The sequence below is a fragment of the Myotis myotis genome, unplaced genomic scaffold (genome assembly GCF_014108235.1).
Source record: "Myotis myotis isolate mMyoMyo1 unplaced genomic scaffold, mMyoMyo1.p scaffold_m19_p_17, whole genome shotgun sequence".
Classification (NCBI taxonomy): Eukaryota; Metazoa; Chordata; class Mammalia; order Chiroptera; family Vespertilionidae; genus Myotis; species Myotis myotis.
Window position 1 is genome coordinate 15,908,575 of NW_023416321.1, and position 22,606 is coordinate 15,931,180.

A 22,606-nucleotide genomic window follows, 5' to 3' on the forward strand; every position below is an offset into this window, starting at 1 on the left:
GATCTGCGATAAACTGGAGGAGGGGGAGTCAGGGAAACAAAGCAAAGGGCAGTGGTCCTGGCATGTGGGATGGTAACTGGTTGGGAATGTGGTTGTCTCCCTGGTGCCCCCCCAATCCTCCCCCCCCCCAATAAAAAAACTACTTGGATGGCACAAGCGAGATGTCAGAAGCGAGATGGTTTAGCCACGATTCCTTCCTCCGGTGGGGAGATGGGTCAGGGGTGCTGCTGGGGTACTTTGCACAGCCCGTCCTGCCTAGCACACAGCTGATGCTCAATACTTACGTGTTGGTGAACAGAGGTCTCTAGGCCCCTTGGCATGTTTTACAGCCACGAGCAGGCATTCAGTCCATCTACCACACAAAGGAAAGACCCTCGTCTTCGTAATCGGCCTACGGGGAAGTTCTTTCTGATAACTAATCCACGCTCCCTCTAGCGAGAGGCCCACTGCCTCATTTCCTTTATGCCGGTGCCGATTTCCTTTACAGCCGCTGCCTGATGTTTTACCGATGATTTTCTCCAAATCGTTGCTCTTCTGTCTCTACCCAAAAATATTTGTGTGTCTTTTTTCCGGCCCCACCCGACTGCTTTGACATTTTATATCTATGATATTATTCCACCAGGAGAACACGTGGTTTAGTGGGGCTTGACATGAGAAGGGGGTCCAGTTCTCATTTAGGATGTGCCATTTTCTAGGCGTGTGACCTCCCTGAACCTGTTTCCTCGTCTTTGAAATGAGGATCATTTTGTTGTCCTAATGCCTTTTCAGCATTGTCATGAGAATTAAAAGAAACCCCAGATCATTCATGTAAATTCTAGCATTTAGGGTTGTCCCAGTGATTTCACAAACCTTACTTCATTTCATCCCCACACGCAGCCGTGCGCGCGAGAGAGCTACTGTACCCATTTCACAGATGAGGAGAAACAGGGTGACAAATGAAGTAACTTGTCTAAAATGAAAAAACTACGAAGTGGCAAAAGCCAAACTTTGGTGTTTTTATTCTAAATCTCCTGGGCGCTCCATCTTTGGGGAAACAAATCCCAACCCAGCAAAAAGCCTATGAAATGCTATACAAAAATGTTGTTATGACTTTGTGGCAAGAGTGAATAAGCCCAGAGAAGCATCATAGCCGACGCTGAGTTGGCTGGCCTGGGCAGGCATCTGCGCTTTCCCAGGCGCCCCCTGACTCACCTGTTGGACAGGTGGGGGGAAGGGGAGAGTAATGAGTCCTACCTGCTTGGAGGTAGGGTGGGGCAAGACACACCCCATCCCTCCCATTGGTTCTTTCCGTAGGCTTACTGACAGTTCCTCGCCCAATCAGGAGGAAGCAACCTGGTGTTTGCCAATAGGTGCGGAGTTAGGATGGAACCTCAAGTGGGAGGCCGTCCCCAGAGCCGACTGGCAGTCCCTGGGGCCAATGGCTAGTGGATAAACAGAGGCGGCGGTGGAAGAGGCCTGGGGGCGAGGCTCCGCCCCTCGATGGGACAGTCAGGCCAGGCAGCCAGTGAGCCCGCACCAGCGGGTGGGCGTTACCCTCGGGGGCGGAGCTTCGAGGGGGCGAGAGGCGTGGCTTGGCTGTCAGGTCCCTTCGCCTTTTGTTCAGTTACTGAGTTGCTGCCTTGGCCAGAGTCCGGAGCAGCCGCCGCCCGAGCTTGCAGAGCGCTGTTCGCTGCCCGCGCCGGCCCCCAGCCCGGCCCGACCCCATCCCAGCCCGGCCAGGTTCCACGCGCAGGTGCGGACGATCGCGGCAGGTACCACTGGGCGAGGGAAGGGCGGCGGGTGGCGGAGGGAGAGGCCGAATCCTCCGTCTCCGGGCAGGTGAGGGCGGGAGCCAGGGAGCGTCACCCTGCACCGGCGACAGGGGGCGCGCCGGGGTCCGGGGCGCGGCGACCTTCGGGGACGCGAGGCCCGGGCCCAGTGCGCTCTCGGGCTCCGAGAGCCAGGGATCCAAGAAGGGCGGGAAGCGGCCAGGCAGGTGCCTCCGGAAGGGTGCCTTCCCGGGACCCGCGAACTCGCCCGGCGCCGCGTCCCCGACTCTCGCCTGCCTCTTGCTGGGGAGACTTTGACCTGCTCCGCCTCTGCCCTGGGCTCGCGCTGGCTAGGAATTCACTGTTTGGGAAACTTGCAGCCGCTGGTCTCGCTGGGCCACCCACACCCCACCTCGCGCGTCATCCTGGCTTTCCCTGCCTCCCGACTCCCTCAGGCCTGGGTGGGGCCCTATTGTCTGCGCCCTGCTTGCCCAACGGTGGGGCCCGAGCGCGCATTTTCCCAGCGACGCGGGCCCCACCTGCCGAGCAGGTGAGCACACGGAGTCCAGAGGCCCAGTCCTCCAGCTCCCGGAGCCTCAGGGGCACTGTACCTGCGGCGCCTCCCTCCGCCGCGGGGTGCGGGCTAGGGCTCCCCGGCGGAGGTGGCGGGGATGGCAGTGGGTCCTGTGCAGGGCCAGCTCTGAGCCCAGCCGGTGTCTGGCACCCGTGGCCCGGACTGGGGGTCTGGTCGGAGGGGTCGTTCATGGGGGGAGAGTCGCGGGCCCGGTTTCCATTAGCCGCGGCTCCCAGAGTGTTACTAGGGGAGCAGGAGGACTCCCCTCCTCTCTACTCGCTTATTGTCGGGGAAAAAGCACCCCAAACAAACTTTACGGGAGAAGTCTCCACGGCAGCTTTCCCTACCTCCTTGCCAAGGGCTTGCCCCACGTTTACGGGGTCCTTCTTGGAGCAGAGCCTTACCCCCCCAGCTGGCCAGGCTGCTCCCGGGCCCGTGCTGGCGCGCTGACCCTCCCCTCCCTGCCTCCACCTCCATCCTGTTTGCTGGGCCCCTGGGGCCTGAGGTGGGGGTGGGGTGGGCCGAAGGGGAAGCAGCTTCTTCCTTCTCTTCCTGCCTCCGGGGACCACCACACCCCCTCACTGGAGGCCTGAGCGAGTGGCTCCGACCCAAGCTCTGCCCCCTCCCCAGGAATGGGGGTGGGGCAGGGCCGGGCCAAGTGACGTGCGTGGGGGAAGCGACTGTTCTGGCCTCATTTCACCCCCCTCTACCCCGTCCCCCACGCTATTTAGCTGGCGGGTAATTGAGGCCGGAACGCGCGGAGCAATGGGGCTTGATCTCCATTCGACTTCTGGATTTTGAAGGTGCATTCCTTCTGGAGGCCTTTGCTGTCCTTTCCCCCACCTACCCTCTCTCCTGGGAGAATTGGATGGGGAAAGTGGGACAGAAGGAAGGCTTCAGGAGGGGAAAGGATTTTCAGGGAGAGCTGCGTTAGCGCCTTCCCCATCCCCAATTTTCTGAGAGCCTCTCCCCTGTCCAGAGTGGGGATCTCCACCCAGCTCCCAGCACTGGTTTTTAAAAATCTGCAGTGTGGTCTGTTTGCCGGGACTTGGAGCCCAGCCTCCATGGGGAACAGGGGGAATGTAAGGGCTGGGTTCGCCCTCAGTCCTGGGGTGAAGGGAAGAAGGGGGAACCAGGGCTGCTTGTCCGGACTTAGTCCGGAGGATCTACCACCTCCTTCCTCTTTGTAGATGGAAGAGGGGGGGCGGGTCACACCCCCACGGAGTGCCCCCCACCCCCAGGGATCAGGCTTCCTCCCCATCCCACTTCTGCTCTAGTGGGTGGTATACCTGTGGGGAGCCATAAGGGCATGGAATTTGGGCAAAATAACCTGTTTTCCCTCTTCTGGATGCCAATGTGGAGGAGGGGAAGGCGTTGTAATTACATTGGTTAAATGATTAGTTTAGCTAATCTGGTTTGTGGCTGTGATGAAAAGATAATACTGAGGAAGGATTGCTAGGAGGTGGCTGGTGAAAACTGGCTCCTTACTGGATGGGAGTGGAGGGAGGGGGCAGGTAGGAACCCAATTAGTCATTTCTCGCTAGATCAAGCCCAAGCTTGGATGATAGGAGTCCTCCCTGCCCTCCCTCCTCCAGTCCCCCCTCCCCCCCTTCCACCCCATTCCCTTTGGAACTTCTGTTGGGGCTGAGGCTCTGAGAATGCACCTGTAAGAATAAGGGAGTCAGGGCTGGGGCTGCTGCCCGCGTCCCTCCTGGGCCTGGCCAGGAGAGGAGTCACCTTAGAATAAGAAGGGACAGTAGACTCGTCATCAAGAAGGGCTGTTAACTTGGAGAGGTGTTGTGGTGGGACTGTTCTGAGCACAGGGATTTGGACTTGGCCTGAGCAGGGTTTGAATCCTAGCTTTGCCACTTCACCTCTCTGAGCCTCAGTGACCTCCCTGGTAAAATGGGAATAAACCTACCTACCCAGCAAGTACTGGACAAATGGTAACTTAAGCAAGGGAGGGCGCTACAGATACCCAGCACTTTCATTAACTATTCTCACTTCATCCTTATGACTGTCCCGAGAGGCAGGTCTCATGACCCCATTCCACAGATGAGGAAATTGAAACTCCGGGAAGTTAAGTCACTTGCCCAGGGTTGCACAGGGCGACTCAGGCAGAGCCAAGACTGGCATGTGGGACCTCTGGCTCCAAACCCAGAGCCCGTCCTGGTGTGTCGCCCACTGTGGCTCTGGGAAGAGTTTTCCTGCCCCTCCTGTTTGGGAGCCTTTGCTCAGGGGTTTGGGGAAAAGAGACATCAGCAGGACCCCGGGCATGTCCGTGTGGGTGGTAAAGGTGGGGGCAGGCTTATCAGGTGGGGGTGACTCATGTCCTAGCCTGCAGCCCTCTGAAACCTCCCCTGTGGCTTGGTTTATAGTTTCTAGGGAGGGGCGCGCTCTCCCCAAGGCTGGGGTCTGTGGTCGGTGTGTGGAGGCGGTTGGGGGTGGGGAGAGGAGGGCAGGGGTCAAAGCTGCTGCTGCTGCCTCCTGGTTTGAGCTGGGCAGAGCCATGGGCTGTGTGGGCTTGTCCCTGTATAGGAAGTGGGAGTTGCCTGCTTTGCCGGGGGCTGGGCCTCTGCCAAGATAAAGGGGGCCTGCTCCCTGGAGAGTGGAGAGAAATGAGAGTCAGATTTAGACTGGGCCCACGTCCTGCTGGACTGGAGCGGGCAGCACTGCCAGGCTGCTTTGGGGCGTGGAGAGGGCTGTCCTTTGGGGGGCGGCAGTAGGGTTTTTTTTTTGCTGCTGGGAGGGTCTTTCTGGGGATGGGGCTGTGGTCCTTGAAGGAGGGGCTGGTGTCACTGTCCTCTCGCCCACCTGGGCCTGGGGAATCGGTCCTCTACCTGAGCCTGTCGGCACCGGGCTTCTGGATCCCTGGAGGGCGGGAGGGGACCCCATAGGATTATTGATGCTGGAGAAGACGAGGCTGAGGAGGCTTGATGTGGCAGCGAAGGAAAGAGAAGGAACTCAGTCCCGCCTGTCAGCTATCAAGAGGGTGAGGGGCTTGTAGTTTTTCGTCACCCCCGAGGGCACAAGAGCGACAGGGGATGGATGCTCTCAGTGAAGGGATGAGGTTAGGCAGGAGGAAGGACTTTCTGTGCTACCAAGAGGGAGAGGTGGAGGCTCAGAGTCGAGTCTTCTCTAGAGGATGAAGCAGGGCCCCATCCGAGGGAGCTGGGAGGACCATCTTGCCCCAGGAGGGAGGCCAGGCAGCAGTCACCCTTTGGGGTGAATCTGGTCTGTTGGGGTCCCTGGGGAAACTCTCAGCCTCCTGTCTTTTGGGAGAAAAGAGACCTGGCTGTGAGCAGGGCAGGTATCCATGAGCCACCAGCTGGCCCAGCTGCCCCGTGAAGAGAAAGGGAAGTGTGGCTAGGGCTGGTCATGGGTTTGTGTCTCTGCAAGTGAGACCGGAGGCTCTCTCCTGGGGCAGGACCGAATCTGGAGGAGGCATGGGGAGCGGCACTGCCCCAATTTCCAGCAGCCTCTTAGGCCGGGCCTGAAAGCTCGAGGACCACTCCCCTTTGCTCAGCCCCAGGGCATCCCAGCCACTGGGGCAGGAGCTCAGCTCTCTGTGACCTGCCAAGTGTGGGTTCACGGGTCTGCTTTCTCTCCTCACTATGGAGACAGAGGGAGACTTGTGGATTCTTATCTCCAAGGGTGGTGGCCTAGGGGTAGAGTTGGGACAGGGGCTGGGCAAGGAGTAGAAAACAATGGGGAAGTTAGGAAGAAAAAAAATCCTCCTCCATGGAGGCAACAACTGGGAATATTCGTCCCCCTTCTCTTTCTGAACACCCTCTTGTTTGTAGGCTCGGATCTTGATCATCTCACGTTCTGTATACAATCCCAAATGTTAGCCAAACCTTTGTCCAGAGCCTCATTTTCCCCACAAACACGGAACAGGGAACGGACTGTGGGATCTTCCCTGCTGTCCCAGGAGAGGGCCAGGCAGCCGTCCTTGCAGCATGAAGCCCAGCGACACCTGCGGACTGACGCTAGCTGTGGTCATCGGCCACCCAGCCCCTGGCGTGGGTCGGGGAGAACAGAGCACTTGTGCGTTGAGATGCATCACTGACATGTTTCCTGAGGCTGCGTGAAGTGCTTTTCCATTCCCAGGAGTCCCAAACCGGTTTGGGGTCCTCTGCCAGTTTGGGGTTTTGCCCCCTCAGGGACACCAGCAGGGAATGGAGCTCCAGCCCTTTCTGGGGAGCCCTGAGGTTCCTGGGCCGAGCCACCCGGCCTGGCATTTCCCTGTCCTCCAAGTCCGCTTCGTTTTCCCACCCTGGTTTGTTTGCTTTGGGAAGGAGCCCAGAAGGAAGAAAACAAACGGCAGCTGGGTCGGCCTGACCCCTGGGCCGTCCCCTGGCCACTGCTTGGGTGTCCTCCAGACAGGAAGTGAGGGTTTTGCTCCAGAAGCTCCAGGTGGGCTTCTGTCTTCTCCTGTCCCCAGGGCCCTGGCCATACCTGGCTCCCGCTTCAGGCTCTGCCCCCTTGCAATGACCAGTCTCATGGGGGAGTCTATAGCCTCCCGCCAGGGAGCTTCTAGTCTGCTGGGGGGTGTCCGCGGGTCAGGGGAGAGGCCTTCTTGGGAAGCCCCAGCCGGATGGGGAGACAGGGCTCTGAAGGGAAGCCGTCGTCTGTCCCTGTCCTTTTCTGGAGTCTGTTTCCATCGCATTGCTGGCCAGATCTCAGCTGGAGCCAGACACAGTGGGGAAGGTGGGGGCGGGTGACCTGCGAGCCCGCCTCTCCCCTGGGGCTGCTATGTGGGGAATGTCCATGCCTGACTGGCCTCACCACCCTGCCTGCATAAGGCCCCACATGTGACTGCGGAGCAGGGCAGCCTCCCCTCCCAGGACCTGGGCAGGACACTTCTTTCCCAGCCGTGCCCCCTCCCACCCCACCCCAGGGACTCTGGCTTAGGCCTGGGAGGCAGCACCCCTCCGAGCCCTCATCAGAGGGTCCCAAAGAGCAGGCTGCCGGCCACCTTGCCAGGCCCCTTGCTGCTGGCCGCCTCCTCTAACCTCTCTTTGCTTCCTTGATGAAGGATGCTTGCTCTGTCTTACTGTCCATAGCGGGCTTCCAGGCCCAGGTGTGTTTGGTTCACACAACGGTCTGAAGAAGGGAGTGAGTGAGTAGCACACTCATCTCCACTTAAGAGATGAGGACAATGAGGTTTAAGGACACGGAGTGACCTGCCCAAGGGCACATGGCCAGTGAGTCGTGAGGTTGAAGCCCCTCGCCTGACTCCCATGCGCTCCTACCTGCCCACAGCTCCTTTTCTGTCAGTGTCTGAGTCCAGGATTTGAGTCCGCAAAGGGCGTTGGCTTCTGGCCCAAGGAACCTCTGGGGCCCTGCCCTGCCCGCTCCCCTCGTCCTCGAACGCAGTGTGTCTGAGCCTGGTTCCAGCCTCTGGCCCCTTCCTGTCCTTGCTTCCACCCTGACGCCTGGGATCCTGCAGCCCAGCCCAGCTGTGCCCGTCACTGACAGTGAGCGCTGGTCGGGGAGGCAGGGGGCAGGGGACGGATGGGGCTCTGGTGGGAGTTATATTAAATGTCAGGGCTGGGCCGCACTCTGCCAGGACGTCTTGGATTTAGGGTGCCCAATGCCCGCCTGCTGGGTTGGCCGTGCCAAGGAGGAAGCAAGAATGAAGGGCAGAGTATGCCCAAGCAGCCTCCTTGCTTCCTCGCAGATTCGTCCCCCCCATCTGGGCCTGTGGGGGGAGGCGCCTTCACACAGCCTCTCCCAGCCCTGTCTTCTCTCTTCCTGCCCCTTGCTGTCCCCCACCCCACCCTACGGCCTCTGAGCTGCCTTCTTCCTCCTGTGATGCCAAGAATAGAGCGCGCTGCTAAAAACAAAGGCCCCCCATTCAACTCAGAAAACCGCCCTGTGTCTGGCTCTGCCCGTCTGTGTCCAGGGCGCATGGGCAGGGCCCGCGTCTGTCTCGCCCACTCCCACCCTGGCTCTGTCCAGGGCATTGTGGCAGGTCTCGCTTCAGGTCCTGGGTGGAGAGGGAGGGATGAGACCAAACTGGGTGCGGCCCCCTTCAGCCTGGGAACTGCAGAAACAGCACTTTTGTTTCTTGTGGGAGAATTTCCCTGGTTCTCCTGGGGAGTAGGTGGGGAGAAAGGTGGGGCTGGTTGACGGCAGTCTGAGGTCTGACTGACGTCTGTCTGGCCTTCCTGTTGCAGGAATAGCTCCCGCCCTAGGGTCCTCCCTGATGTGTGTCCTCTCTGAAATGCTTCCAGTTCTGCCCACCCTCAGCCTTCTGTCTGTCGTGGGAATTCTGGTTCCTTATTCCTAGAATCTTAAATAACACATTCCTCTGAGGTCACCTGGGCCCTGTTCGGGGCATGCAGCACGCAGGGGAAAATCATTGCCCAAGGACACTCCGCAAGTCTGTGCGGGAGCCAGGACGGGAGCCGGGGCCTCCTGATTTCCCGGCCGCTGCTCTGCCTCCAACTGTGAGCACCCTTAGCCCTTCCCACTGCTTCTCCCCTTGGTGAGGGGCTCAGCCCCCCCGCCCCTGCATCTGCAGCTGTGTGTCTGGCCCTCTCTCCTTGACCCCAGGGGTCCCTCTTTCCCTGGGTCCCCTGTTTGGTGGCTGGAGGCTGGTCTGCGTGGAGCACCCCCTTTTCCTCACTGTGGAGCCTCCGTGTCCTCACCTAGAACTTGGGAATAATAGAATACCTGCCAGGGTTGCTTGGAGGGAAGGATGAGATGAGATTCATTTGATAGGAAAGGCAAGCAGATGCCCTCTCTGCCAGGGATCCTCTGACCTCCTGAGACCTCTGTGTTCCCCTGGGCTGATGGTGGGGGGTGAGGGGCCTGCTGAGGAAACCTCCTCCTGTGGCCAGCCTTGACCTTGGTGATCCCTTTGCACTGGGCAGGTGAGGGGATGTCCCTGCGGTTCTGTGTGAGGCCTGTGAGCCCCAGAGGTAGGCAGCTGTTTCTGCTGGGGGTGGGGGCGCTTTTTCCAACTCCAGTAGTGGGGTGTTTTACTGATCAGGGTTCGAGATGCCCAGCCTGTCCCTAGTGAATTTGACAGAGGCTTGGCGTCCAGGTGTCGGCTCAGCCCTCCTCCTGGCCGAGTGGCATTTAGAGGGTTAATGCAGCTTATTTCCTGGTGCAGTTTCACCCTCTCTCTCCCAGTTCCGTGACAGGCTTGCTTCTCAGGACTCTCCTCTCTTTTCTCTCTCCAGGGAAGGCATGAGTGCTGGGCATGGGGTGGAGGGTGGGGTCCTTCTGTTATAGCCACACTTGGTCAGTACCTGGGAAGCAGCTGGCACAGCTGGTGGCACCGAGCCGCCTGTCTGGTACTCAGGGCCTGCTTCTGTTTATCAGCACGAAACTCTGAGTCACTGGGGCTGACGCGATGGGAGGAGGGGAAGGAGGGAGGAGGGGACGGAGGTGCTGGGAGCTGGTCTGGCTCCTGCCTCTGCCTGTCCAGGTGTGCTCAGGGGCAGGGTAGCAGCCAGGTGTCACCATAAAAGGAAGTGAGACCTGAAGGACGACCATTTGTCATCCCTTCCTCCTTGAGGGTGGCACCTGCCAGGCCTCACTGGGAAGACATATCCCTGGTGATCTTTGTTCCTGGGTGGGGCCAGGCGGCACCAGCCACCCCACCCTCATGCTCACCGGTCCCCCAACTCAACAGGTTTGAGGTGCTGGGTGCTGCCCAGCCTCCCGGGTGGACCAGCCCGGGCTCTGCTTGCTGTCTGAGGCCACACTGGGTGTGCAAAGCCCGCACACGCACACTTGGGTGTCACGCGTGCCTGTGCCTGGTGCCAGCTCTGCCATTTCTCTGCTGTGCCACCTCGCCTGGTGGAGCCTCAGTTTCCACATCTGTGAAGGGGACACAGAGCATGTGCTTCAAAACCCGCTTGTGAGAGTGGCGCATTAGTGGAAGGTCTGGCCCAAGGTCGGCCCTCATTAGAGCACAGCTTCCCTTGCCTCTCCTCCCGGGCGCTGACAGCCACGGTCAGTTCCCAAGACAGGGAGCCAGGCAGCAAGTGGGAATGCGCCTCCCTGGCACACAGTAGGGCCGACTCTTCACTAATCCAAGTGCCCCAGGTCCCTGCAGAGAGAGGGAGGGGTTCTTGAATGGCGGTGACCACCCGAGGTCTGCTCACTGCTTATCGCTGGCCTGGGTTCCGGGAGGCCCAGAGGTGGGCAAACACTATAGGGGAGAATAGACGGTGCCGATACATGGCCACTGTCACCAATATCTGTGCCTACTGTGAGCCAGGCACCATGCTGGGTCCTTTCCAGATACGGTCCTCACAACCACCTGCTAGGGAGGTGGCATGACCCCATTTTACAGATGGGGACACTGAGGCTCAGCAGACAGGCAAACTGCCCCGGTAGTATGTGGCTGTCATTTGAAACTGTGGGTGGGACTCAGAACTCTGGGAAAAGCTCCCAGGAACTGGGGTGTCGGAGAGAGGGGGGAATCTTAGGCCTTGGGCCTCTCAGGCCACTTGTGATCCTGCTGCATCTGCAGGAAAGTGAGATCCCGAGGGATCCTGGGCGCCTCTGACTTCCCAGCAGCCGCCCTGGCTTCCCAGAGAAACCTGTCTGACTGCTTCCCTGTCTGACCAACCTGCTTCTGGTGCAGCTACCTCACATCCAGCGGCCCTTCCCAGGGAGCCCCAGTGGATGGGGGTGGGCCTGCGGGAAGCCCAGAAGCTGCTGGAGGCCCTGAGTGCTTTCTGCTGTGGGAGAGTTGGGAAGGTTCAACTAGTTGTGGGAGTCCAGGGCTGGGTTGAGGCCTCTAGCTTTTTACTGTCCTACCCACCGTGGGGCTCACCCCACCCTGGCTGGGGTCAGAGATGCAAGCCCAGGCTCAGGCGTGGATATCCCTCCCTGGGCCTGGTGCTGTTCTGTCCCCCACTCCCTCCACCCAGCCCCCTGGGGCCCTTGGGTTTGTGGTAGGAGTAAGGGGTAACGGGCAGGGCCTGGGGAAGCCAGGGGCTGGGCCAGCCAATGGGATGCCTCAATGGAGCCAGCTGACTTCCTGCCCTTTCTCCGTGTCCCCAGCAGCCACCATGGAGGTGATGAACCTGATTGAACAGCCCATCAAGGTGACAGAGTGGCAACAGACGTATACCTACGACTCAGGCATCCACTCCGGCGTCAACACCGGCGTGCCCTCGGTCAGCAGCAAGGGCATCATGGAGGACGAGGAGGCCTGTGGGCGCCAGTACACGGTCAAGAAGACCACGACCTACACCCAGGGGGCGCCTCAGAGCCAAGGTTGGGGACTATCCCATGGGAATCCATCCTCCAGCGGAAAACTAGGCTGGGCCCCAGAGGGAGGTCAGGGTAAAAGGAGGCAGATTTTAGGGGCCTCCCAGTCTGAGGGGGGAGGCACAGCTCCTGCTCTTTGAGATCCACCCAGTCTGAGGGGGGAGGCACAGCTGCTTCAGGAGACCCCCATCTGGGAAGGAGGCAGATTCTTCTTCATGAACCTCTAGAATGGAGGGGAGGCAGACCCTGCCCATCAGTCTGAAGGAAGAGGCACAGTCCTTGCCTTCGATGAAGTTAAGGCATAAAGAAGAGGCGTCACTATGGCCCTCGGGACCCGTGGACTGTGGAAATCAGAGTCCTTTTGTTCTGCTAGAGGAGGTGCAGTTCTCAGCCTGAGGGCTCCTGGTGGGGGGCGGGGAGGAGCCAAGGCTGGCATGTGGAACACGCTGACATGGAGGTGGGCCAAGGTCAGGTGGTGAAGTAACCAGCCTGTTCTGGGGCTTAGGGATGGCGATGCCCCGCCAGCATTCAGGTGGGAAAGCCATGTCCATGGCTCCTCCCTGATTAATTGGAGGGTGGAAACTCTGCCTCCCTCTCCCCAGGGCGTCGGGACACTGGCCAGGACAGTGGACTCCCAGGTCCACCCAGGAGGTGGAACCTGGAGTCTGAGCTAAGAACCCACCTCCTGCTCTCCGAAACCCACTCTCCTGACTTTCTCCCTGGTCTGCTGTATGGTATTGGTGTCTACGGCCTCTGAGCCTCGATTTGCCTGTCTATATAATGGGAGAGTTGCCTCCCATGGAGACGATGAGGGTATAATTAGAATCATGAGATGTCAGGGTTGAGGAGAACCAGGCTCTCTCATCCGACCTTTACCTGATTGTTAAGGGAGGGACGCAGAGTCGAGGTTGGGCCTCTGGAGTCAGATTGTCTGAGTTCAGATCCCAGCTGGAGTCTCATAATCTCTGTGCCTCAGTTTTTTCATCTGTAAAGTGGAAATAATAATAGTATTTATCTTGGCCCTGGTTGGTTAGAGCATCAACTTGATACACTGAGGCTGTGGGTTCCATACCTGGTCAGGGTGCATACAAGGATCAGCCAATGAATGCATAAATAAGCGGAATAAGAAATTGACCTCTCTCTCTTTCTCCCTCTCTCTGAAATCAATCAATAAAAATTTTAAAAATATATCAATATCAGATCTTATTAACTATATTAAAAATATCTTGTAAAAATAGTACTTATCTTGTAGGGTTGTATGATTAAGTGAGAAAAGACAAGAAAAATGCTTAGTTCACTGCCAGGTATATAATGAATACTCAAAAAATGTTCGCTATTCCTATTAATAATAATAATAATCACTAACATTTCTGTAGTGAGATGTGCCTTACACACGAATCCTTTCTTTTCAGAGAAATTCACAGCTATTATCTCATTTAATTCTCATAAGAATTCCCTGTGGTGGACAGAACAGGTGGTGCCCCATTTTACAGATGATGGAACTGAGGCGATGGTGACCTCAAGGTCACTGGTTAGAGGCAGAACTGTAGGTGGTGTGCTGGGCCTTAGGCTGGGTTGGGAGGCAGCCCAGAGAATGCCGTCGGGTTATTTGCACAGCCTGCCTGCTCCCAGGTTCCCCTTGCCCGCTTCTGCAGCTCAGTCCCCGCCCGTTGGTCTCTAGGTGACCTGGAGTACCAGATGTCCACGACAGCCAGAGCCAAGCGGGTGCGGGAGGCCATGTGTCCTGGCATGACAGGAGAGGACAGCTCGCTGCTGCTGGCCACCCAGGTGGAGGGGCAGACCACCAACCTGCAGCGGCTGGCCGAGCCGTCCCAGCTGCTCAAGTCGGCCATTGTACATCTCATCAACTACCAGGATGATGCTGAGCTGGCCACTCGGGCCCTGCCTGAGCTCACCAAGCTTCTCAACGATGAGGACCCGGTCCGTGGGGGCCCAGCTGGGGCGGGAGAGGCCGGGTGTCCGCAGGGAGGGCCGGGGATAGCGGGAGGCCTCTGACCCAGAGCCCCATCCATAGGAAGAGTCTGACCTGGGTCCCCACTGAGCTTTGTGAATGGGTCTCCTGGTCACCACCTTTTCACAGTGGCAGCTGGTCCTGGCCGATCTGCTCACCTCCATCCTTCCCTCCACCCTCCCCAGGTGGTGGTGACTAAGGCTGCCATGATCGTGAATCAGTTGTCGAAGAAGGAGGCATCAAGGCGGGCGCTGATGGGTTCGCCCCAGCTGGTGGCAGCTGTTGTGCGCACCATGCAGAACACCAGCGACCTGGACACGGCCCGCTGCACCACCAGCATCCTGCACAACCTCTCCCACCACCGCGAGGGGCTGCTGGCCATCTTTAAGTCTGGTGGGATCCCTGCCCTGGTTCGCATGCTCAGGTACCCACCCCTCTCACCGTGGGGCCCAGAGCCTCCCTCCCGTGGCTTTGTCCCTCCCTTCCCTGCGCGTCCATACCACACTTACTGAGCACCTACTTGTGCCAGGCGCAGAGCCACGCCCAGTCTTGGTGCTTAGCTGACCATATAATGAGCAGGTTAGACATGAGGCGACCGTATAGACCAGGGCAGAGGTGTGTCTGAGGTGGTTCAGACCTCTGAGAAGCTGCTGTCAATGAAGGGAGGAGTATTCCAAGGGAGGGAACAGCGTGCTCCCTGCATCCTTTGGGCCTCGCAGTGTTGAGGGGCCTCTTTCCTCAGCTCAGGACCAGGCTGTGAGTTCCTGGAGGGTAGATGTTGATCCTACTCCCTTCCGAGCCCCTTCCAGAAGGCATGTGGCCTTCTATGTGGTGGTTACTCTACATGGTAGGGGCAGGTAACAGGGGACTACTCTCCACTCAGCATCGGGCTGGGGGCCCAGGAGCCGGAGGTGACAAGGTCCCAGTGGGGAGAGGGGAGGTGCTGTGTGCATAAACGTGGGCTGGGCTCAAGGGACGATGAGATTTAGCAGAGGGCTGTTTCCATGGGGTGTGGGTACTGGAGAGGGCTTCCTGGGGGAGGTGGCCTACATTTATGCCAGGCCCCTGGGACCCGACTCACCCTGACCCCCTGCCCGCCCTCCCAGCTCGCCCGTGGAGTCGGTCCTGTTCTACGCCATCACCACGCTGCACAACCTGCTGCTCTACCAGGAGGGCGCCAAGATGGCGGTGCGCCTGGCCGACGGGCTGCAGAAGATGGTGCCCCTGCTCAACAAGAACAACCCCAAGTTCCTGGCCATCACCACCGACTGCCTGCAGCTGCTGGCCTACGGCAACCAGGAGAGCAAGGTGGGCCCCTCCCCGCCCCAGCCAAGACCCACGGTCCCCTTTACATCGCCTTCTGTCCGGCTGCAGCCTCAGACCGATGCCTCCTGACCGTTTGTAGGTGAAATATACATGTATGTGCAGTTATGCATGTTTCATTGTATATCTATTTTGAGTATAAGGAAAAGGAAAAAATTCATTAGCCTCACATAGCCATTGCTACCTCGATGTGCTTCCTCCAGTGCTATCCTGTGGGCATATTTGTACGTAGCTGTAGTCATAGCAGATGTCTAACTGCATCTGTTTTTATGTTATGTTGTCCTCAAAATTACCCTCTACAATGGCAAATAGCATTTCATTAAGTGGAGGCCCCAGACTTGGTTCTGAGGAAGGGCATCTGAATTTTTCCTGATTTCCCACCCTTTTTTTTTTTTTTTTAATATATTGTTATTGGTCTCAGAGAGGAAGGGAGAGGGAGAGAGAGATAGATACATCAATGGTGAGAGAGAGTCACCGATTAGCTGCTTCCCGTGTGCCCCACAGAAGGGATCGGACCTGCAACCCGGGCACGTGTCGTGGTCGGGAATCGAACCATGACCTCCTGGTTCATAGGTCAACGCTCAACCACTGAGCTACACCGACTGGGCTGTTTTTCCACCTCTGTAAACAATGCTGTAATGAACATCTTCAGGCACACAGCTTTTCCCAGAGAATGGAACATTTTTCATCATCAGGGCCAAGCATTTTTGATATTTCTAGGCTTTTACCCCGACTGCCAGATCGCTTTCCAAAATGATTGTATTACTTACCATGCCATCAGCGGTGATGTTTGTTAGCACAGTTTCACCTCATCCTGGTCAGCATCGTGGATTATCCTTTTTTTAAGATTTTGGCTTATTGAATAGTCACACAATCAGGTTTTACCTGAAGCTCAGTAATGGCAGCTCCGTGAGCCCCCTTCCCGTCCTTGTTCGTTGTCACAGTCCCTGTCTGTCTCACACTCCTTCTCCCCCTCCCCCCACAGCTCATCATCTTGGCCAACGGAGGACCCCAGGCCCTGGTGCAGATCATGCGCAACTACAGCTACGAGAAGCTGCTCTGGACCACCAGCCGCGTGCTCAAGGTGCTGTCGGTGTGTCCCAACAACAAGCCTGCCATCGTGGAGGCTGGTGAGTGCGGTGGCCTGGGGACGAGGCCCCTGTGGCGAGGAGGGCCAAGGTGGAGCCCTGTCTAGCGGCCAGGCTCAGTTAGCTGTGCTCCCCATGGCTGACGTCACCCCTGTCCCCCCGCCCCAGGTGGGATGCAGGCTCTGGGCAAACACCTGACCAGCAACAGCCCCCGCCTCGTGCAGAACTGCCTGTGGACCCTGCGCAACCTCTCAGACGTGGCCACCAAGCAGGTGAGGACAATGTCCGGGCCTGGGTTCACTTCATCAGCCCCCTTGTCCTCCTGTCTTACCACGTCCAGCCTCCTGTCTCGGAGTCTGACCTGAGGGGGGGTAAGATATGGGGGGGGGGCCTCTACATCTTGCCGTGCTGTGGCTGAGGCTGGAAGGACCCTGACCCTCATCCCTTTAGCTCAAGGCTCTAGTCCCCATTAGGAATTCGGGAAGAGGCATCGATAGCGGGGGCTGACTTTTCTAAGCTGGGTTTCCGGGGGTAACAGGGGAACAGTTTGACCTCGGCCCCGAGGCGGGGAGCAGCAGGTGCCAAGAAACAGCTTGAGGGCCCAGTGGCTAAAAACACAACTTAAGAAAAACTGTAGTTTCAGGACAAGTCTCCTGGTCCCTCTTTCCAGCCTGACTCTCATTCCTCAGAGCCCCGTCAGCAGGCCGTTTAGTGAGCACCCGCCATGTGCTGGACTGTTGGACGTTGTCTTGCTCACCCCTTTTAACACCTGAGGTGGAGTGGGGGACGGGGTTGGTTAGATGAAGAAACGGAGTCTCAGGAAGCCAAGTAGGGCCCTTGGTCCCAGCCAAGAAATGGCAGCGCTGGCAGGTGAACCCAGGGCTGTCTGTCCCCAGAGCCTGTCTTCCTGTCCCACCACAGGCCACAGGCCACAGGGCACCCCCTGGGAGACGTGAGGCTGCTGGGTTAGGGATGTTTCCTGAGAGTGGATTTGGCCTGGGGATCTCTGAAGGGGGCAGCGTGAAGGCCCAGAAAGGTAGAAGCATGTAAAGATGGGTCAGCTGGGCCACTGAGGCAGGGACCTCCATTTCCTCCTGGCCTGGGGGCCTCCTGCAGCCAGAGTGGGGCTCTGCCTGGGTCTGAGGATGTGGAGGAAGAGCAGGGCGGCTGGAGGAAAGAGCGTGGAGCTGAGACACAGGCCGGGGCTCAGATCCGGCCCACCAGCTGTGGGTCCGTGGGCAAGCCACACACCCTCCCTGGCCTCAGTGCCCGCAGGAGAGCACTGCTCTCTCACGGGCACAGGGGTGAAGGTTCCCTGGCACACCGACAGGGCCCATTGAGATCAGCCATCTGGCCATCGGCGCTCCCCTGGGGCATGCCTGGGGGCAGTTGGGAGTCTCTCTCACTCACCACTGCCTCCCCCACCCCTGACCCCAGGAGGGACTGGAGAGCGTGCTGAAGATCCTGGTGAACCAGCTGAGTGTGGACGACGTCAACGTCCTCACCTGTGCCACGGGCACGCTGTCCAACCTGACGTGCAACAACAGCAAGAACAAGACGCTGGTGACACAGAACAGCGGCGTGGAGGCGCTCATCCACGCCATCCTGCGTGCTGGCGACAAGGACGACATCACGGAGCCTGCTGTCTGCGCCCTGCGCCACCTCACCAGCCGCCACCCTGAGGCCGAGATGGCCCAGAACTCTGTGCGCCTCAACTATGGCATCCCAGCCATTGTCAAGCTGCTCAACCAGCCCAACCAGTGGCCACTGGTCAAGGTACAGCCACCACTGCCGCGGCGGGGGTTAGGCCAGGGAAGGGGCTCTGCAGTCAGGACTAGGTGCTGTATCAGTATAGGCAGAGCTGCTGTAACAGACAGGCCCTCAGTAAGACAGAAATTCTTTCCTATGGAATGGTTTAGACTCCCACAGCGGCTGTGCTCCTGAGACCCAGAATCTCCTCTCTTGTTGCTCAGCCATCCCCAAAGGCAGAGCTCCAAGTTTTACCAGTCACATGACCACCTTGGGCTGTCTCATTACACTGCAGGTTCTGATTTGGTAGGCCTTGAGGGGAGGGGTGGTGTGTTAAGAGAAGGGATAAGGGTGAGGGTCAGGGCATGGGGGTTGGTGGAATGTTCTGGAATGGGGTATCATTTTATTTTTAAAAATATATTTTTATTGATTTCAGAGAAGAAGGGAGAGGGAGAGAAATAGAAACATCAATAATGAGAGAGAACCATTGATTGGCTGCCTCCTGCACACCCCACACTGGGGATCAAGCCTGCAACCCGGGCATGTGCCTTGACTGGGAATCGAACCATGACCTCCTGGTTCATAGGTTGACAATCAACCACTGAGCCACATGGGCCGGGCTGGGGTATTATTTTAGCAGGGGCTGTTAGAGTTAGACGTTAGACCGACAAGAACCCACAGATCCTATGGAATAAGGGACATGCGCGGGGGTGGTCTCATTCTTGGGAGACCTTCCAGCACATCCATGTTCGTCCAGGGGTCAGAGAGATGCTGGGGGAGGAGGAGATGATGCTGGGAAATTGGGATCCTCCAGACACCCAAGAAATGACCCTGATTGTTGTCCCTTTTCTTGCCAGGCAACCATTGGCCTGATCAGGAATCTGGCCCTGTGCCCAGCCAACCATGCCCCACTGCAGGAGGCAGCAGTCATTCCCCGCCTCGTCCAGCTGCTGGTCAAGGCCCATCAGGATGCCCAGCGCCACGTGGCTGCGGGCACACAGCAGCCCTACACGGTGAGTGAGCCGGGGGTGCCCGTGACCGCCCTCCCTGGGGTCAGGCAGGCAGTCCTCTGTGAGGGTGTGTGTGTGCACATGAGTGTGTGTTTGGCAAGGCGAGTTGCAGCTGGTGCCCCTCCAAGGACCAGTGAGGTCTGACAGAGTGTCGGGGAATGTGAGGCCACGTCCAAGGGCCACCTGTTGCCACGCCCCAATGTCTCCTCTCGTGCAGGATGGCGTAAGGATGGAGGAGATCGTGGAGGGCTGCACTGGAGCCCTGCACATCCTCGCCCGGGATCCCATGAACCGCATGGAGATCTTCCGACTCAACACCATCCCCCTGTTTGTGCAGGTGAGTCTGGGGCAGGTGGGCAGGAGAGGTCCCCCCACCCCTGCTTATCCCCACTGCTGACCTGGGAAGGTCGGCCGCCCTGGGGCGGGTGGTCGGTGTGGTGTGGTGGTTGTTTTGCTTTGCAGCATTTTCTTTCTCTCTTGTGTTTCAGTGTGAACTCAGACATTTTTAGGGAAAGCCTTTTAATAAAACAGGAACTGCTTTATGCAATGTCAGATGAAGAAAATAGGATAGATTGATGACTATAGTAAAAACCTATATGCCAGTGTGTTCACAGAGGCTGGCTGGCTGGGTGGGGAATTGTGTGGCTTTCTCTTCCGTTTCTTCATACTTTCCCTAGAATTTCACACTTTCTCGTATGAGCTTGGGGTTAATCCCCAAAGGGAGGTGGAGGGGGGCCGGGCTCTGCCGAGTGCTGCCTCCTGCCTCACCCCCACGCGCCCGCCCCAGCTCCTGTACTCGTCGGTGGAGAACATCCAGCGAGTGGCCGCCGGCGTCCTGTGCGAGCTGGCCCAGGACAAGGAGGCCGCCGACGCCATCGACGCTGAGGGTGCCTCCGCCCCGCTCATGGAGCTGCTCCACTCCCGCAATGAGGGGACCGGTGAGAGGCTGTGCTGGGGGCGAGGGCGAGGAGGGGCTGGGTCTTGTCCCCCCAGCCAGGGGGAGGAGGTGCCTGACCTGGCCTCTCCTCTCTGCTCAGCCACCTACGCCGCGGCCGTCTTGTTCCGCATCTCCGAGGACAAGAACCCAGATTACCGCAAGCGCGTGTCCGTGGAGCTCACCAACTCCCTCTTCAAGCACGACCCCGCTGCCTGGGAGGCCGTGAGTACCGGGGGTGGGGAGGGGGGCGGGTGGTGGTGGCCGCGGAAGGCTGCGCAAGTGGCACACTGCACAGGGACAGCACGTTCATGCCGTCCTGGCTACTTCATAGATTTTTATTTTATGATTGGATCATTTATGACGCTTCTCAGGAGATGGAAAGAGTAGGGTGAACCATTTGTGGATTTTTAAAAAGATTTTTAATTGATTTTTAGAGAGAGGGAGGGAGGGAGAGAGAGAGCGAGGAGCACCGATGTGAGAACGGCACATCATCAGCTGCCTCCTGCGTGTGCCCTGACTGGAAATCAAACTGGCAACCCCTGGTGCCCAGGACCATGCCCAACCTGAGCCACACCGGCCAGGCCTGTCTGTTTTTGACCGACCAAAATGGCGATTTAATTTGGTCCAAGCTGGTATAAAATGTGGAGGCAGGAGTGCCTTTTCTAACTTGCACAAAGGTCCTCTATAGGTTATCAGGCTGCCCTGATCCTGGGTGGGGCAGCTCCCAGCACCCATTCTCAAGTCCTCTCCCCTCCATTCCCCCCCGCAGGGCTGTTCTTGTTCTGTGGGTGCCCCCAAGCATGAATGGTGGGACCTCCCCCCTTGGGGAGGTGCCTGAGGAGAGGAGTTTGTCAGGGCACTGGGTTACCCCATTTCATCTTCGGTTCCCTCAAGCGATCTCGCTTTTCCTCTGGCCCCTTTATAGAAGCATCTCTAGCTGCCCACTTGCAACCCCTGCGTTTTCTGCCCTTCCCCCTCCCTCACTGTTTCTCCGTCTCCCTCCTCAGGCCCAGAGCATGATCCCCATCAATGAACCCTACGCGGATGGTAAGCGTGTGCAGAGTTCTCAGGAGCCTAGAGAGCAGGGAGGGACATGGGGGTGTGAGGGAGGGAGAGGCACTGTGTCTGCAGGGCCATGGCAGCTACTGTATGGCACCCACACACACACCTGTCCAGGTCTCTGACGTGGGAGATTAGGGAGGCGGGTCAGGTCCCCCGGGGATAGGCAGGGGGCAAGGAGGTGGCTGAGGGCTGTCTAGACCCCCCCCCCCCCCCCCGCCACACACACAGGGTGGTCTGCAGACCCTGGACAGAGTCCCCTTCTCCTTCCCAGACATGGATGCCACCTACCGCCCCATGTACTCGAGTGACGTGCCCCTGGACCCCCTGGAGATGCACATGGACATGGAGGGGGACTACCCCATCGACACCTACAGCGAAGGCCTCCGGCACCCCTACCCCACTGCTGACCACATGCTGGCCTAGCTGGCTCCACCCGGTATGGCGCCTCCCGCTGAGACACGATTTCCTTTCCCGCTAGATCCTCCCTCTCGCGGCCCGCTCATGTTTCTGTTGAAACTCTGGCTCCTTTTGGGGGAACGAGTGTGGGGCCTTTTGCTATTGAGCTCCCCCAAGGAAGGCCTGCCTTCATCTCTGTCTTTGCTGGGTGGGGAGTCCTGCCCCTTCTGGGGGTGGTGGGTGGGTGATGCGAGCTTCCAGGGGACACAGTCCTGCCCTGACCTCGGTGTCTGCCCGTCCCAGGTGCGGCTCCTCATCGGAGAGGCTCTCTGTGCAGACGATGGGGCGAGACAGAAAAGTGCCTGAGCCCGGGGGACCAGGGCCGTGACTTCCTGCCGAACCCTGCGCCTCCATAGGGTCTTTCTTGGGATGGTGATCTGCTCCTGCTTTTCTGTTCTGGGCTGTGGGTCAACGGCCAGGCCCCCTCCCCACCCTGTGGCCCTGGCACTAAAGCTTTAGACTCTGTTTCCCCAGCGGCCCCCCTCCCTGCGCTGGCCGCCTGTCTCCAGCCGCCTGGGCCCCACTGGGCTTGGGTTCCTTCTCTGGGCCCGATTTTCTCGTTGCACTCCACCCACCAATTGTCCTGAGCCCCCGGGGTCTCCAGGACCCAGGTTCAAGGCCCAGAGCCCCAGAATCCAAAGCTTCTCCTGAAAAGTTCAGGGACCGTCCAGGACGATGTGGAGCGTGAGTCCCCAGTCCAGACCCCTGCCTGCTCCTCTCCCCAGGACGCTCACTGGGCCCTGGCCCCCTCCCGGGGGAGCTCTGGGGACAGCTTCCTCACCCGCCTCCATCCCACCCACACGACTGCCCTAGCTGACCCCAGAAGTGCTCTTGGCTGACCCCTCTGGTGTGCGGTGAGGGGCTTTCTCTTCCCCTTCCTGTTTCACCTCCCCCGCGTCCCCTGCACGTGGGTGTGGAGGCTGGGGGAGGTCCCTGGGAGAGTTTTATTATTATCGCTTTATGTTTTTGGTTATTGGTTTTTTGTATAGACCAAAGCAGTGAAAATAAAACTAACACACAGATCCAATGGACTCTTTTGGGGGGCATGGGCTGGGAGACGGGGACTCTCTTAGCAGCCTCATGGCCATCCTATTTGTGGGCAAGACAGGGAGAGAGGATGGTCAGGGAGAAAGGAACGTTTAAAGAGGCAGAGTCCATTTAATGCAATACAAACTCCTACCTTTCCAACCTGGAACCGGGGGAGCCTAAGAGGGGCTAAGAGATGGCCTTTGGGGACACCAGGCCTTCCTCCTCTCTCTAGGGGGCCTCCTCCTTGCTGGCCTCTCAGCCTCAGCCCTGCCCCACCCTGCCCCGTGTGGCCTGAGCATACATTTGGTGGGTTTCTCCTGGGCCCAACACTCCCTGCGGCCTACGGCGTGGAGTCCAGCCCCCTCTGTGGTCTGCGGTGGGCCCACCCAGCCCCTGCCCTCCTCCCCCTGTCCCCTCA

At 58.6% G+C, this 22,606-nt stretch overlaps 1 protein-coding gene across 5 annotated transcripts; it reads left to right on the forward strand.

Annotated features, from left to right (window-relative positions):
- The first annotated feature begins 1,576 nt into the window (after positions 1-1,576).
- LOC118671536 (junction plakoglobin) lies at positions 1,577-22,181 on the forward strand. Of its 5 annotated transcripts, none has more exons than XM_036339809.1 (15): positions 1,578-1,732; positions 11,353-11,568; positions 13,244-13,503; positions 13,720-13,958; positions 14,641-14,842; positions 15,843-15,987; positions 16,114-16,217; positions 17,383-17,721; positions 18,552-18,707; positions 18,922-19,041; positions 19,492-19,642; positions 19,742-19,863; positions 20,649-20,688; positions 20,975-21,139; positions 21,403-22,181. In XM_036339809.1, exons 2-14 carry the CDS (start codon positions 11,361-11,363, stop codon positions 21,124-21,126), a joined length of 2,238 nt encoding a protein of 745 aa, XP_036195702.1. In that variant the 5' UTR covers positions 1,578-1,732; positions 11,353-11,360; the 3' UTR covers positions 21,127-21,139; positions 21,403-22,181. The 5 variants fall into 5 exon arrangements, with proteins under 5 accessions (XP_036195703.1, XP_036195702.1, XP_036195705.1 ...); XM_036339812.1 differs by having other exon boundaries at positions 1,593-1,751; XM_036339811.1 differs by having other exon boundaries at positions 1,595-1,732; positions 11,356-11,568.
- The last annotated feature ends 425 nt before the right edge of the window (positions 22,182-22,606 follow it).

Coding starts and splice junctions, on each gene's coding strand:
- LOC118671536 (XM_036339810.1), top strand. CDS start 11,361: ATGGAGGTGATGAACCTGATTGAACAGCCCATCAAGGTGACAGAGTGG. Junction 17,722..18,551: donor ACCAGTGGCCACTGGTCAAG/GTACAGCCACCA, acceptor TTTTCTTGCCAG/GCAACCATTGGCCTGATCAG. Junction 19,864..20,648: donor ACCCCGCTGCCTGGGAGGCC/GTGAGTACCGGG, acceptor CTCCCTCCTCAG/GCCCAGAGCATGATCCCCAT.